The 13343-nt window shown below is 47.4% G+C and overlaps 1 protein-coding gene across 2 annotated transcripts; it reads right to left on the bottom strand.

Annotated features, from left to right (window-relative positions):
• Positions 1-5169: 5169 nt before the first annotated feature.
• On the bottom strand, positions 5170-11562 carry tent5aa (terminal nucleotidyltransferase 5Aa). Of its 2 annotated transcripts, none has more exons than XM_029839095.1 (3): positions 9476-11562; positions 8352-8913; positions 5170-8010 (listed from the first exon to the last, which is right to left on the bottom strand). In XM_029839095.1, exons 2-3 carry the CDS (start codon positions 8775-8777, stop codon positions 7231-7233), a joined length of 1206 nt encoding a protein of 401 aa, XP_029694955.1. In that variant the 5' UTR covers positions 8778-8913; positions 9476-11562; the 3' UTR covers positions 5170-7230. The 2 variants fall into 2 exon arrangements, with proteins under 2 accessions (XP_029694955.1, XP_003965961.1); XM_003965912.3 differs by having other exon boundaries at positions 8352-9646; positions 11331-11562.
• Positions 11563-13343: the final 1781 nt, after the last annotated feature.

Below are 13343 nucleotides of genomic sequence, written 5' to 3'. Positions count from 1 at the left end.
GGATTGAGCCTTGCGATATTTTACACTTAGCAGTGTCAAATAATTCAGCGCACGCTGAGCCAAAATGAGGAAAAGCCAACAGACTGCCCCCGCTATAGAGAGACATTCACGTTCTTGGCCACAATAAGATCCAGAGGGGGGCAGGGCGAAAAAATTCAGACCTTCCAGAAATGCCATTCTTTCTCTGGCCGGGGCTCTGAGAGGTCTGCGCGGTGCCCTTTGGCAGCAGCGCGGCTCTGCAGTGCAAACACCTCACATCCTCGGGCTGACCCCTGTGAACCGAGCAGGCGGCTTCACACGAGCACGCCGGAGCCTGCACGGCTCAAAGCTTCCTCAGTCCCACTGCGAAGGGCTCAGCCCTGGAGGACTTTTGGCCCCGTGGCAGAAAGACGGACAAACCTCCCCACCTTCTTTAGTTGTTCTCTGCTTCTTGGCACATGGAGAGATTGTGGAAGATCCTGTTGCGCTTGAACACAACCTCATCACACATGTCCTCTGGAGGCTACACTTTTTTTTGTCTTTTTATTGCATTTTTTAAATTTTTCTGTCAGCTGCAGAGCTCCACTTCTTGCTTGTTGTTTCACTGGGATTGTAGAAGGCAGCCTGTTTTCTATATGTTTACATAAAAGAACCTGACAGGAAGCACCGTTCTCCCTGTTTTTACAGCGATAGCGCGCTTCCATTAAGTCATCATTGCACAACAACCCGACCCCCTCTGTCCGGTGTGTTGGGACGCGCGTGTGGCTGCGTCAGGATAACATTTAACAGTTGTAATCGATTCGCCGCTCTATTTCAGCAAACCTCATCTGGGCGGCTTGTGTGTCCTTTAAAAGAAAATCGATCTCCCGCCTTCACCACATTCACCTGGATAAATCTTCAATCAGATCCGGAGAGTAATAAAATCGGTTTGTTTGGGGGGTTTTTTATTAAGCAAATGGCAAAAAAGTTTATGAGGAGCATCTCCGCGGGGAGACCGGACAGCCTTATCTGGCTGTGTTTTTTTTACACGAAGGAAGCGTCTGTACCGATCCCAACCAGAAGCCGCCTGTTGTATGAAATTACATGGATTTTATATCAGCTCTGCCATCTGGGTCCTATTACCTGAGCAACTGATGAACAAGACACACACACACAGTTACAGCCAGTGGAGGAAGAGGAGTACACTTTACACAGCAGTTGTGTTTATTCTTTACACAGGCTGGGCTGAATGTGCTTGGAATCTAATTTTAAATATGATCATTTTGCAACAAAGAACACCAACTGGGGAGCTATTACAGCTGCTCAACAATGCACAGTTGTGTCCCTGGTTCCTGGCTCCTGGGAGCCATTCCGAGGAGCAGCGTCCTAAAGGCCAAGCATGTCGTCTGAAAAGTGGAATCACAGGGAGTACGGTGATGTATGACACATTGCTCTGTCTGGAGACAGTTTAATATCAGTGAAAAATAAACTCAACCCTAAAAAACTTCCATTTTCGGTCAATTTGTGTTACAATATTTACAATAAGCGGCTGGACCGATGGGAGAAATTTGTGAATTATAGGAACGTAAAACTGATTTACTTGTCTTTTTAACCGATCTCACTGGAGCGTAACTCAGATTTCTTTTTTATGTTCTAGATTCTGACAGGATTCTCAGCTGTAGACATATTTTGTGTTACTATTTAAGTCACAGCCGCGTTTTAGTTGTTAGAGACCAACTTTGTCACAGGCTGCTGCCTAAAATGTAGTTACAACTTAATCATTTAACATCACAGTTAAGGCTAAATTTCAGTTTAAGGGAAAATAGGGTGGCGTTACTTCAATTATCATCATCAGTCAGATTTCTATGCAGCCAAAGGACAATGCTCCATGACTATGTAGGGGTGTTTTGGGTTTTTTCAACCCAACCATCGTCATGGCGACCTGCCCTCCTTGAATGTTATCACCTTTGTTTTCACGTGGATGATTTATTTGGTTATGTGGTGAGATAAAGACTGGATTTAAGTGTGTTTCTGCTTTGGATTGAATGCAGATTTCTGTTTAAATACATTTTTAAGTTCCAATGCAGAAATTTTAATTCACAGAGCTGAATTTTAGTTTAAGATTTATCATGTGTTTGCGGTTAAACTAAAGGGACCGGACCCTCTGCAGATAAAAACCTTTTCTCTTCTCTCTCTCTGTCTCTCTCTCTCGTGTCCCAGATACTGAGCGAGACAGAACACCCATCTGTCCTCATTGAGACTTACATAAGCTAAACCTGCTAACTTACCTCGCTGACACTAATCTCCAGGTATAAAGGATCATCTTACCTGTCTGAAGCTCTCCCTCTCTCCCTCCGTCCCTTTCATAAGCACAGCTCTTTTTAATCCAATACATCTTTTGTTTATGGAGGAATTTACTGCCTTTCCTACCTTGTTGCACCAAATCTGATCCAACATCGGTCTCCTATGCCTACGCTCAGCCAGGTTAACTCAGCCATTGATAGATTTTACACCAGTAACCGAAAATATCTTCTTCCTCTGGCTCCCCCGACACCCGCCATTGACCTGTGTGCTTGTGCCTCCCCAGTGTCTGGTTTCCTTCCCCTCCTCCCATAAGTGGGAGATTAACGAGGCAACACCTTGTTGCTGTAACACTTAGAAATGTCTACTGTTACCCTTTGTTTGGGGCACCTTTTTTTCCCCCAAAACCTGCCCCATTTCTGCTGGGAAGCATGTTTGAAGCCAAAAAACCTGGAGAACAGTAGCGATATTATCATGACACTATCCCAGAACCTGTGCCCTCATATATCTCCTCATCTAATCTGTGTGTGCCCCCAGAGGGTTCTCATCGTTTTCACGCCAGTTTATGGAAAGCGTGCGGGCAGCTTCTCTGTCGCCTCTCCGTCACCCTGCCAGCATCTGCAACACAAGCACACCCGTCCTTGGACACACTGACGGACAGTTTGGGTGCAATGGGCCGACACACGGACGTTTGGATAAGTGCAGCTGAAGCTGCATCTGAGCCGGGGGGGCAGGAGGGGAGCGGCCTTTAAAATCACGCCAACTGAGGAGGTGTGCGCAGTCAAAGTTTAGTGCACACGTCTGCTTTAATCCTATCAGTATGCTATTGTGTCTGACATCATTCCATAAATTATCAACGTGATCCTTGACCGTGCATATATATTTTTTTTCCCATAATCCTCTTGATCTGAGGGTTCTTTGAACAACCATATGTTGGCTTCAATTGAGTACTGTGCTTGTATGTCATTTTTACTATTTCTGCTCCAATAGTGCGTTAACATTTGTACAGTTTCATGAAGGAAACCATCTACAAAAACCTGGTTTCGGTCATCTGAAGTCCGCTGTCACTTGGAGTGGCTGTTAAATAAAACTCACACTGTAATAAACCTTCTTCTGAAAGAGCAGATGGGGGAGAAGCAGGATATCAGCCCCACTCAGCCTGAGGAAGCTGACAGGAATGCGATGTGATCTGCTGATCTCAGCAAGTTAGCAATGCGAGGCAGGTTCTGATGTGCAGGAGAGGCAGCAGGGAACTCACAATGATGTCAGTTCAACTGAAAAAAACAAAACAGTGGTGTGCTGTAGGTCCAGACCTGCAGCTGAACCTTCCTTTTCCTCAGAACTGTGGATACGCGCGATAAACACTCGTGTACGTACAAACCCTCTGGAATCTGTCGGATGTTCTGCAGCATAAAAATGTTGAAATGAGCATAAATGAAACGTGTAAATCTCACCATTTGTCAGCTTGGCTGAGATAACGGGCACTTTCCAGAGGACCGGGCTCCAAAAAAGGGAGACCCAGCAGCCGCCGGGTTTTGGGTTACCGCTCATTGCGTAACCTCTTTCATTTGGAAAAAATTCTTCAGACTAATAGATAGAATCCCAACTCCTGTGGTGGAAAAGCCATTAAAGAGTAGCTGAGACGAGCTCCTGGGAGGACGAGCTGATTGATGAATCACGCGCGGTCAAAGAGGAAAGAGACGTTCATGCTAACAAATGGCGGGGATTCACCCCATCTTTCACAACTCCACTCCTTCAAACGCAGAATTAAAGCTCCCTTAAATTAGGTGTGATTCCTACATCTCAAATTAGAGGCCTGAGCATGAGGCGCTTTGGCGCCATTGTTCCATCAATCTCTCTGCTTTGGAGGAAAGAAAAGGCTCTTCTGAAGTGATTAGCTAAATCATGCGGCGCTGACAGAAATACGCGCCGTCGCTCGGTGGTGGTAGGCGTCAGAGACACGGTCACTTTAGGGAAGTTTTAACCTTTCGGCATCAGATCCCCCAGATGTTTTTCCATGCCGGGGAGATGTTAATTCCATTCTGGATGGAAATTGAGATTACGTTAAGCGTGTAGTAGGAGGAATTTCGACAAATGCGACTAAATCCAATGCAGCAGATCACCTAATTTTTTTTCTCTGCTTTGCTCACTGCTGCCCCCACTGGCTGTTCCCTGCAGAACCATGTTCAGGCGACACCTAAGTCTTTTAGAAACCCAGAATCTGCTCTCGTTCCCTCTCTGCTCAGTTCTGCATTGACTGTTCCGGATCCAGGTTCAGGATCTAAGCGTGCCTGTCCAGCCTCATCCTGTCAATCATTCCTCACTGGCTCAGATGATGAGCTGCAAATGCGCTTATGTGGCAGAGATGATGACCTGATCATGTCTAAATAGAGAATCTCTTACTCATTCTTTTTTGTCCTTCTCCATATCCCCTCCGTATCCGGGGCGTGCTGTCATGTGGCCCGGGTGACTGTCGGACTTTTATTTCACCGTCCAATGAAAACTGTGGGACATTTGGACCGCGGTGCTTGCGAGCCCGCCCCTCACTGGCATCACCTCGTGGGGGTCTGTCTGTTTACAGAGAGAATTTGATGAGCGGGCAAAGATATTCATTCAGTCAAAGCGTTGAAGTCTCTTTCTGGGTGGGTGCAAATCCCTCTCGTATTCAACAAGAGCTCTTTCTGGCAGTTCTGGATGGGTTTTTTGGGCCCGGGCCGGTTTGGCCCAGCAGGACGTGACAGAGATTTGCTTTTCTGAGTGATTGAGCGGCGGACCCTTTTGAAGCCCCCTGAATGGCGATCGCTGGGAAAAGAGATGTCTAACTCAAGAGGACTGGAGCTCATTGACAGGAATCGGAAATTTCTCTCCATTGGCACCAGATTCATACAGATAAAAATGAGAGGCTGCAAATCCCATTTTCACATATTTTATTGATGAAAACATCTTTAGCCTTGTGACCCCGTGGACACATAACAAAATATAGCAAAAAAAGCTATTAAGAACATATTCTTTGAAGCCCAATCACAGATTCCAAAGCACCACGACACCTGCTGTGTCTCATACATTTATAAAAAATAACAGTTATTAAAAAATATACATACATGATGATTTTTTTTTCTTAACATGTGATTTGTAACAAGAACGGAACGAAGGGAAACTCGAAACGAGACAACGCAGTAACCCACAAACCTCGAGGTGACAGGCACGATCACTAACTGACGAGCAGACTGGGGCTACTTAGCTGGTCAACCGCGTTAAAGAAGGACAAAATATAGTTTTTACAATCAAAACGAAGCCATCAAGGAGGAAAGCAGAAAAAGAGGCAGAGAAGAGGACAGGAAGGTAGTGAGTGGATGCTGGTCTACCTTCTAGTTTCCCTCAGCTGTCTCTATTCGGGGGGGGGGGGGGGGCAGCGCTGCAGTTATAAGCTTGGCAAAGCTGAAGGGTGTTATTGTACACATGGTTATATACAGTTTATTTACGCTGCGGACTGAATGATTAAAATGCATCGATAGATCAACCTGACGCACAAAGCAAACGTCTGGGAAGGAAAGCATGCCGAGGCTGGTGTGGAGGCTTCCTGCAGCTTCTGTGGGTCTGATCAATGAAACCAGAGAGCCAGAACCGATAACAGATGCTTCTGGACACCCCTGACAAGAGGGAGGCTGCAGCGCTCTCCAAAAACAGCTGTGATCTGACCTTAGCCGAGTTTGTATGATAGAACGATAGCCCTGCACCACCAGCTGCACCTATCTCTCCAGACTGACTTATCTCTCTTTTTCTCTTTCGCTTTTCAGAACTTCCCTCCTCCCCCCTCCCATCCCCCACCACTGTCAATCACTCCTATCTGCTGCGCCGACACGGGGCCCAATTACACCACACAACTGTCGACGGAGCCTTGTAAGGTTTTGGCACAGATTTGGAGCCCTGAACGGAGCGAGAGCCACCACGGCTCAGTTCAGGCTCTTTGGCAGCAGCTGAGGAATTCCCTGCCAGGGTGCTGCAGCAAATAATATCTCATCATCTGAGGAGCCTCAGCAAATATCCTTCCACTGTGACAAGGACGACCCCCCCCCCATCTTTCAACGCACTCCCTCCTTCCTTTCATTTCCCCCTGCTTCAAAGACTGGAAAAAGCACCACAGTAAGAAGAAAAAAATACAAACCAGAGCTAGCGACAGCGTTGTCTGCTGCTGATGATTCCAAAAGGTTCTTTTTTTTTTATAAATATCCTACACTGCTGATCATTTGGAACAGATTTTTTTTTTCACCAAGAAAAATAGGAATCTGACCACAACCCACCGACCACATGCGTGTGACAAACACAACTCTCTTTCCCCCAGACACAAACACGTCACATGTACTGTACATTCACAAGCATATAGGTTGCTACTGTCGTGAGCACAAGCAGTCGAGCTAATTCTTGAAAAAAGATTATAATGATATTCTCTCCTCTGCCTCCAGAGAGGCAAATAGGCACTTAAACGTGTACGTTCATGTATACAAACACAGAGATTCACTGCTTTTGTTGATTTCTCCCTGTCAAAACTGGGTTTGAGTGGGGAAGAAAAAAAAAATCAACATAATCTTTGGTTCTGAAGTCTGTAAACGAGCAGAATTGTCCTCCGTGGAAACCGATCGGATGAGCCTCGCGCACTCATTGGGGGCCGTGGCTCACTTGCGTTTGTTTCCCAGCTTTCCCTACAAGTGAGCCTTTTTTTCTTTCTTTTTTTTTCCTGAACCTGGCTGACCTGGACAGAATTATGAGACGTTGGCTTTTCAGGAAATGTGAGATGTACCCGGTGAGCTGGAGATTGCGGCCGACCGTTGGCGCTCAAGCGTGTGAACAAACACCGGGCAGGGTTGAGGTGGCGGTGGCGTCGCTCGCTCCTGTGTAAACACGTTGGCCCCTCTCTCTCTCCCTCTCTCTCTCCCCCCCCCCTCTCTCTCTCTATCTCTCTCCAGGTGTGACTCAGTTACAGGGCAGCCAGGTAGAGTACGCAGGCTGCTGGCAGGCAAACACCGGCTGGACCTGCGCTATGTAGTAGTTACTGAAGTTGCCGTCTGCAACGTAGGGAGCAGGCTGGTAGTAACAGGTGACGTTAGCCACGTTTGGGATGATGTTCTGCTCGGCCAGGACTCGCACCGCTAGCATGGCTATCAGCCCCAAAGTCTGCCGCCTCTCGTGTCCCATCAGGCACACCGTGCTCTCATTGACCACCTCGTGGAGGGTCATCAGGTAGTCGTACTTGCGGTCCTCCAGGCCCACAAAGTGGTTCTGAAGGTAGGACTCCAGCTTGCGTTGCTGCTCGCCGATGTCGGAGAAGTCGATGAAGAAGCGCGAGCACATGTAGCGCTGCAGGGACTTCATTTCGGACTCGGAGGCAGCCTGGAAGCCCCTCACCAGAAGGTGACAGTACTTCAGCAGGCCGCCGCCTCTGATCTCCTCCGGGTTGCGGGTGCAGATGATTTTGTTGCGCAGGTGGTCCAGGGCCTCGCCGAAGTCCCCGTACACGCTCTCGCCCATGATGGTGGGGTGAAAGGTCTCGGCCATGGGGTTCTCGGAGCACTCGTAGAACAGCAGCAGCGAGTCCAGCTTGATCTGGAAGGAGTCCACGCTGAACTCGAACTGCCGCCGAAGAGAGTCCACAAACTTCAGCTCCACGTTCTTCCCCCGGTTGTTGGAGAGGGAGATGAGACTCCAGCGGTCCGAGTCGTTGCAAACTTTCACCATCTTCTGCACATAAGCCTCCTGTGGGCGGACATGACAGAAAGAGAAACGCCTTAATTTACAGCCATTTTATCTAAGCTCTGCAACAGTCTGCAAGGGTGTGCATGAGTTTCGCAAATCTGTGTTAATAATCCTATTGACCCCATTGTTATTAATCATAGAATGTACTTGGGGAGAGGTGGCGGAGCTCAGGATTCTCTCCTAATTGGTTTATCTAGATCCTCTTTAACACAGAAAAGCAATCATTACCCTGACCAAACTGATTCAACTGCGCATTAAGCTCCACCATTAAGTTCCGAAACTGCCCGAATTCAGTTTAATTCCATTACGCATCTACGTGTAAACAGGAGAGAAAAACGCACCTTTAACGTCAGTGGAGTTATCCTGTCCTTGTTCACACAGTCTGGTAAGAAGTCCAGGAGACAGTCCAACACAATGTCCTTCACAATCTGGAAGTCACTCTCGCCTTTCATATCTGCGCAGAATATCAGGTCCAGGTCCTTAAAGCCTAACCCGCTGTCCTCGTGCAGAATGTGGCTCGCAGCTGAGCCGTTTAACCGAACGTCCCGGACGTGGATCTGCTTCTCCTCCATCCGAGTCCGCACCGCCTTGACGATCTGCCGCGGCTGCATCTCCAGCGTGGGGAAGTTCCCCCGGCCGTGGATCGGGATGGTCTCGGTCAGGATGGCGTCCAGCCGCTGCACTTGCTCCCAGCTGAGCACGCTAATGTTGCTGCCCTCCGCGTCGGACGCGCAGCTGACGGAGGAGCTACTGTCGTCTTCAGACATGATGGAAAGTCTTTGAGCAACACGTCAGAAAATAGTTTTCTCAGAAATGGGAAGTGCTCGCCACTTTACGCACGGGTCGAATGGAGGAAGTAAATTAATATTGCGTCCTCATCGAGTTTGGATTCCTCTTGATTAACTGTCAAAGCACAGAATTAAATACAATAATAAAAAACAGTGCAACAGTTTGCGCAACGAGCCTCTTTGGAGATGAAGAGACGAGCAGACGAGCTCGTGTCTGTCTGGAAGATGTGCACTCGCTCAGCGTGCGCGGGTGTAGCAGACCGGGGGGGGAGGAAAACTTTTTTCCCCTTTTCCTTTCTGCTATGAAAACGTTCCCCCGCCGCCGCCGTCAATGCGTCCGAGCGCTGCGCATCACCGTCTTTGAAGGTTGCTGATGATCCAAGAGGGGGGTTGCTTTTCCGCCTGTGACTCCATCGCCGAAAGGCACGCCTATAACTTTATGAATTTGCATGAATAAGCTGACCCTCGCGTTGCGCTCTGGCCACGGATCAGCCCCTCGAGAACTGTCCTCGCACCTCTCTCTCCCACCCCCTCCTTTTCTTAAATAATATCTTCGCTCGTTGCCAACAAATAATCCCGTTAATTCGGTCTTAATGTGCTCAGGAAATCCAGCCCGCCTGGCCCAACTTTGTCAGAATCAACAGCTTTTTCGCCCTTGTGCCGCCGTTAACTGTTACCTGCCCGCTCGGCGCGCCTCGTCCTCCTGCTGGAGCCGCCACCGGCTTTATGGCGTGAAGACGTGAGCTGCACCCCCTCCCGTTCTGTCGGTTTGCTGCTCCACATGACCGCACCGGAAGATCTTATCAACCTGCTGCCCAGAATACACCATCCAACCTGGAGTCCATCAGCTGCCCGAGACAGGAGACATTATCATCTAATCTTTCTTGTTCGTTGGTGCGCCAGGATTTTAGTCATAAACTGCAAGATGATTAAATTCAACCGTGGTGGCCCTGTTTATTGGGTAGTTATGAACAAAGAAAAATAATCGAATAAAATCATCAAGAATTCATCGTCAGATTGAGCTGCGCTTGACGCACACGCCGCTATGTCGCCCCCTGTTGGCAGTCTGTGGGAACTCTTCGCGCACTACTCTATACAATAGTGCAATATAAATTCATTGTTAGGCTGAATATATTACCCTTGGAATTAAGACCACTAAAGACTGTGTTTCTGATGACAGAAGATGACCTTGAATTTGATTATTAATATGTTCTTGTTGGTCCAGATTTGATTTGATTTTTAAATCAAATGAACACTTCTTTAAGAACGGGGCAGCCAGATCACGTATTGGGCGGGGGTAAAATGGTCGTAAGGGGTGGTGTGTATAACAGCTTTTCAAGAATATTCCATTAGCTTGTCTAAGGTCCTGTGTCTCCGCAGACACGCTGATCTGTAAACCCTCATAAACCCTTTTACTCCTCTCTTAACAGAGATAAGCTCCTCACCTACAGCAGTGCTCCCTCTGTAGTAGGAGGCACTTCGACAGTCAGGAATAAAACTCAAAAGCAAATAATAAGAGATACTGTACACTGTCGGGTGTTTTAACCTTTGCTCTCAGTTTTTGGTTGTGAGTGTATTTCAGCTTGAGTGAAACTGAACTCCACATCTGCAAATCTTAATGGAAATGTTAGATGTGTATAGCAGGTGCAGGGTGGAAGCGGTACCTGTGACTCCAGCACATACCCAAATATACAAAAATGACCCTGGATGAGGCGGTTCAGATGATATCGTGTGCTCACCACTAATCACAGCAGCACGTGCCTTTTCCCTCTGCCGATGCTGATGGCTTTTCCTGTCATCTAAAGGGTTGGTTTTTAATGTAGCCAAAACATGGGGGAAGAATGCCAGAGTGGGACCCTAAATTACAATACCACTCATTTACGCTAATGTATGTGGAAGGAGCCTCTCTGTTGGCCGCAACAGAAATATTTTGCAGCCATTTTCCACGCGGTTGTTTTCCACTTGAATTTATAGGGAGGATGATTATAGGTAATGGTGGAAAAGTAAAGAAAAATAAAAGTCCTGAGAGTTTTATGGTCTTTTCTGATAAACGGCACCTTTATGTAATGTAGTATTGCCTGGAGAAAAATATAAAAACACATCTTGTAACATAAGTCTTTGGACAGATGATGTGTTGATTGGTCCCCTGCCGGTGTTTGTATGTTGATTTAAGCTAAAGTTGTTTTTATATAAAGCTATTAAACAGGTTTGGACCTGGACAGGAATGACTGTTTCTTCCCAGTTTCTCTGCATGATTTCAAGGTTAATCCCATTTTTCTCCCTGCAGCCCACTTTTCTTCTGCCGTGCAACAAAGTCAAGCTCAGGTTTCTTTTTTTCATCATAAATCTCTGGATCTCAGCCTTTCATTTATTAGATTTACTGTCTGAATCACGGCTGCAAGAATGAAAAAAAAACAACTAAATCAATTACTGCTTTAGATTCAAGTTTCTACATTTCGGGAAGTTCAGTTTCTGCCACAGACACACCGAGTTTCAGGTTCCTCTTGGCATGTCATCAGGAGCTACACTGACCTTCCGTGACCTTCCCAGCCGCTCGCTGCTTCAGACCAATGCAGGAAAACTGGCCAACAATGAGTGACTGATGATAAAACAGCACACGCAGGGGTGCTGGAATACTGTCCTGGCACAGAGAGGGATCCAAAGTACAGCGTCTCATTTTGACTGGTTAAGAAGAGGAAGTCAGTCCGTCCTGCCGCTGCTGAAAGAGAGAAGTGCCAGAGGTGGAACAACCGTCTGACAAACACGACCTTAACTGTGTTGTGATGGCCTCATGTACTGTTTGCATGCAGTGGGAAAGACGCCCGAAACATGGAGAAGTGAAAGCGTGACGATGAGAGAGGAGGGCAGCAGTATAAATTTGTTTTGCTATCCAATCTACAAGCAAGTGTCTGGATTATCAGAGTTTTCCCCAATAATTCCTTTTCAAAATTGCGCAGGTCAGTTGGCAGACGGCCCTGAAACATACCGTATTTTCACAACCACAGGGCGCACCGTATTATAGGGCGCACCTTCAATTAACGGCCTATTTTAGAAATATTTTCATACACAGGGCGCACCGCGTTATAAGGCGCATAGCATAGAAACTGCGTAGTGCCTGTGGTTTCATGGCGCGTTCACTAGATCGAGCTGCGCTAAAAGGAATGTCAATAAAACAGCCAGATAAGTCAGTCAAACTTTATTAATAGAATACAAACCGTCGTTCTCACAACTCCATTCACTCCCAAAATGAATAAACAGCTGTTTATTCCAGATATACTTCCTGCATTGAAGTAGCACTTGAGTAACGCAGGAGAGGTGACGCAACACAAAAAAGGTGCGTTTCCTGCCACCCTTCACCTTCCTTTCAGATGTTTAACTGGATTTCCAGCAGGGTCACACTGTCAAAGAGATATTTCCTCACAGCTGAAAGCTCAGTTAGTTTTGGAAGAGGATCAGTGCCACAGGGGCAGAAATGGGATTTCCAGCCCACGTGGGTCAAGCTGCTCCACAGCGCAGAGACCAAAACGCCAGCAATGACTCCCTTCAGCAGAGGCCGCGGTGATCCTGCCGCCTTAGCGCTGAGGGCAACGGAGTGGTCGCCTTGCCACACATGACCGTACTGTAAAGGTGCCGCTGCTAATGCAATAGAGGGTTCATTGGTTCTTGCAAAGACGGAACCACAACTGTGGCTCCTTTATTGGCAGGATGGGGGAATGTGTGGTGGTGGTGGGTATTGTAACCGTGTTAGCAAAAGAGAACTTTAGGTCATATTTATCTTAAATTCTTTCATTGAGGTAGAGAAAATAGTTTCTGGCTGGTTGTATATTAAAGCTCAGGATACGATGGACTGTTACTCCTGCCCCACGAACACAAAACTGCACATTAACACATGTAAAGGTCATTAAAGAGAATAAACATTTGCTTGGTTAAGTGGTATTCACAGCTGGGAAGCAAGAAAAGGGGAATCCAATGTTTGATAGATGGGAGCCTTTAATTCCTCGACGCTGAATTATACACCTCCTCAGGAGGAATTCCGTCTGTGCGAGCCAGATGTTGATGCACACACATTCAGCAGTGGTTGCAACGTGTACATGACAAAAGGGCTGCAGTGTAATCCATAAACTAGTCCCTTTGACAATTACAGCCTCAGGTTCCACAGGGGCCGACAGGTTTGGCTGGAGCGAGTAAACAAAATGGCACGAAACCAAATAAAGGCCAAACGATAATGTCTGGTGGAAATATTTGTGAGGGAGTGGAGTGCTGATGAGACGGAGCTGCCAGGGCAGAAATGAGGAGGGAACCCCTCACGGTTTTGCAACCATCATCCCGTCGCATTGAACAAGCCGCAAGGCCGCGGCCCCCGCCAGGAGACACGTGGCCCTCGGGGCCATTCTGAGGCCATGAGCTGAATGACGCCACAGTGGCCGGCGCACGCGTAGCCTTTAAGAAAAACGCTTCCTGATGGCGCAATAATCTCCGTAACGCAGAACGACAGGCAGGTAATCCAGAGTTAACTGGCTCTGTGTCCAGGAAATAGGATTGTAA

Source organism: Takifugu rubripes, chromosome 7 (assembly GCF_901000725.2).
Source record: "Takifugu rubripes chromosome 7, fTakRub1.2, whole genome shotgun sequence".
NCBI lineage: Eukaryota > Metazoa > Chordata > Actinopteri > Tetraodontiformes > Tetraodontidae > Takifugu > Takifugu rubripes.
Note: the sequence above shows the minus strand (reverse complement) of the source record. Positions and strands in the feature narration are given on the sequence as shown.